A 2138-nucleotide genomic window follows, 5' to 3' on the forward strand; every position below is an offset into this window, starting at 1 on the left:
CATAGTGCGTAATTTACGATCTTTCTCTATGCAGATGGGAGTCGCAGGGCATTCTGCATTCAAAGGATAAAGTTAGAGGCCGAAAGTTCTCCTCGCATTGTCTTTGACCAACGCTCCCTGCAGCACTGGCACTGATTTAATTTGCAGCTGACCAGAGCAGACCACTATATCCCACTTTTCGTGAAGGAACACTGTGAATTGAGGCTGTAACTGCTGTTTCACACCCACCCAAGTGCACAAGATTTCTTCAGATGGGCGCATGTCAAGGAGGTTACCACCCCTTGTCAGTGTATAGTAGTAGATTTGAGAGTATTATGATGTAATAGCAGAAGGTTAAGAACAAGAAACGGGTGGTTTTTGTGAATGGTGGGGCTCCAGACAGACAGATTTTGTAGCATTTTACGTAAATTAACTGCGCTATCAATTCTAAAGTATTGTTCTAGTGTCTGGCGTCATTACCAAGAAGGTGTTGGTAAGAGTGAACATAAACACATGCACTCCTAAGGCTACAAGGTTGTGCACTTAACCCTTTCAGGGGAAAAATAAAAAAAAATTCATTTTTGCTTGTTTTTATTGTATTAATTTTCATACAGTGAGACAGAAAAATGTAAAAATTAAATGAAATATGCATAAACTGAACACATACAGGGTGGTTTCAAATGGAGCCACTGCCCGCTAAATGTCATCACTTTTGATGATACAGTAAAAAGCAATTCCTTTCTGCAGATAAGCATAAGGCTACCTGGCAGTGACTACATGTCCATCTGCTTCTGTGGGGTTTTTTCTTGTGCTGCAGTGCACACAGCGCCTTGAGGTTCCATGTTTTGGCAGATGTTTTGCTTCCGATATACGTTTCTCATTGGGAACAACAGATTTGAATTTTTTTGCAGATGGTTCTGACGGTGTACTGGGATGGCCAGGACTATCTTTTAAGACATTACTGCCTACCAGGCCTGTGGCAACACGTCTTCGAAAATCCTTTAGCACTTGCTTTGCTATTGGATTACATAATCGAAACAGAATAAATGCATTTCCAATAGAAATATCAACTATATACCAAAAAAATATTAGCCACCACCTTCGTGATTTCCCGTCTATTGCATAAAAACTGTTCGTCATATCTGCCTTATCGACACATCCCATATTTGCATTATATGATTTCACTATTTTTGGGAAAGGTACCTTTGTTATTTTTCCATCCTTTTCTTTATGGCTGACTTCTTCAACACATACAGGCGAATCAATTGTAGACAGCAATATGACTACACGTTTGTCTTTCCATTTGATGCAGGCAATGCCAACAGAACGAACTGACCAGTCACACTCTCCTCTTTGCAACTCTTTGTCTGTTTTTAGCGTAGAAAGTCCTTTTCTGTGTGATCTAATTGTTCCACAGGCAAAAAGTCTGTCATCTTTTAGCTTCTGTAAAAGTGAGACACTGGTAAAAAAATTGTCAAAGTATACGTGGTATCCCTTTCCTTCCAAGCCTTTACACATATCTCTCAAAATTCTCTCTCCTAAGGATTTTTCCACTATGCCTTCAACTTTTCCAGTATATATCTGAAAATCACAATTATGTCCAAGCTTATCAGCTCTGACCCAGATTTTGTATCCCCTCTTGATTGGCTTTTGGGGCATATATTGTTTGAATGCGATTCGTTCTTTGAACTTCACCATGCATTCATCTATAGCTTGCTCCTTAGCAGGTGCATAGAATTCTTTGAAGTTTATCAGTATCTGATTGATTAGTGGACAGATTTTATATAATTTGTCATAATTTCTGCTCTTCCTTGAAGGCATAACAGCGTTGTCATTGATGTGAATGTGTGTCAAAATCCATCTGAACCTTTTTACCGACATTAGTGAGGAAATGTACTCATCCCGAAGTTCCTTATGGGATGACCAGCAATCACGATAATAACAAGGTTTCTTGATTCCCATTAGAATGTTTATAGCCAAAAATACTTTTAGCTCTGCTTTAGAAAGAGGCCTGAAATTGCCACCTTTCTGTGTTGCATACAGGTTAGACTGGAAAACTATGTGTTCTAACTTAGCGTCACAAAACAGACACAAAAAAATCTACTGGTTGCATACCTTCACTGTCATTTTTTAAGCTTTCCTCGTACACCAGCTTCCTC

At 39.1% G+C, this 2138-nt stretch overlaps 1 protein-coding gene across 1 annotated transcript; it reads right to left on the minus strand.

Annotated features, from left to right (window-relative positions):
- Positions 1 to 738: 738 nt before the first annotated feature.
- LOC124554773 (piggyBac transposable element-derived protein 3-like) lies at positions 739 to 1800 on the minus strand. The gene has a single exon (XM_047128454.1). It carries the CDS (start codon positions 1798 to 1800, stop codon positions 739 to 741), a length of 1062 nt encoding a protein of 353 aa, XP_046984410.1.
- Positions 1801 to 2138: the final 338 nt, after the last annotated feature.

Source organism: Schistocerca americana, chromosome 1 (genome assembly GCF_021461395.2).
Source record: "Schistocerca americana isolate TAMUIC-IGC-003095 chromosome 1, iqSchAmer2.1, whole genome shotgun sequence".
NCBI classification, from domain to species: Eukaryota; Metazoa; Arthropoda; class Insecta; order Orthoptera; family Acrididae; genus Schistocerca; species Schistocerca americana.

Excerpts from the sequence above, each read along its gene's own strand:
- LOC124554773 (XM_047128454.1), bottom strand. The coding sequence starts at position 1,800 with ATGCCTTCAAGGAAGAGCAGAAATTATGACAAATTATATAAAATCTGT.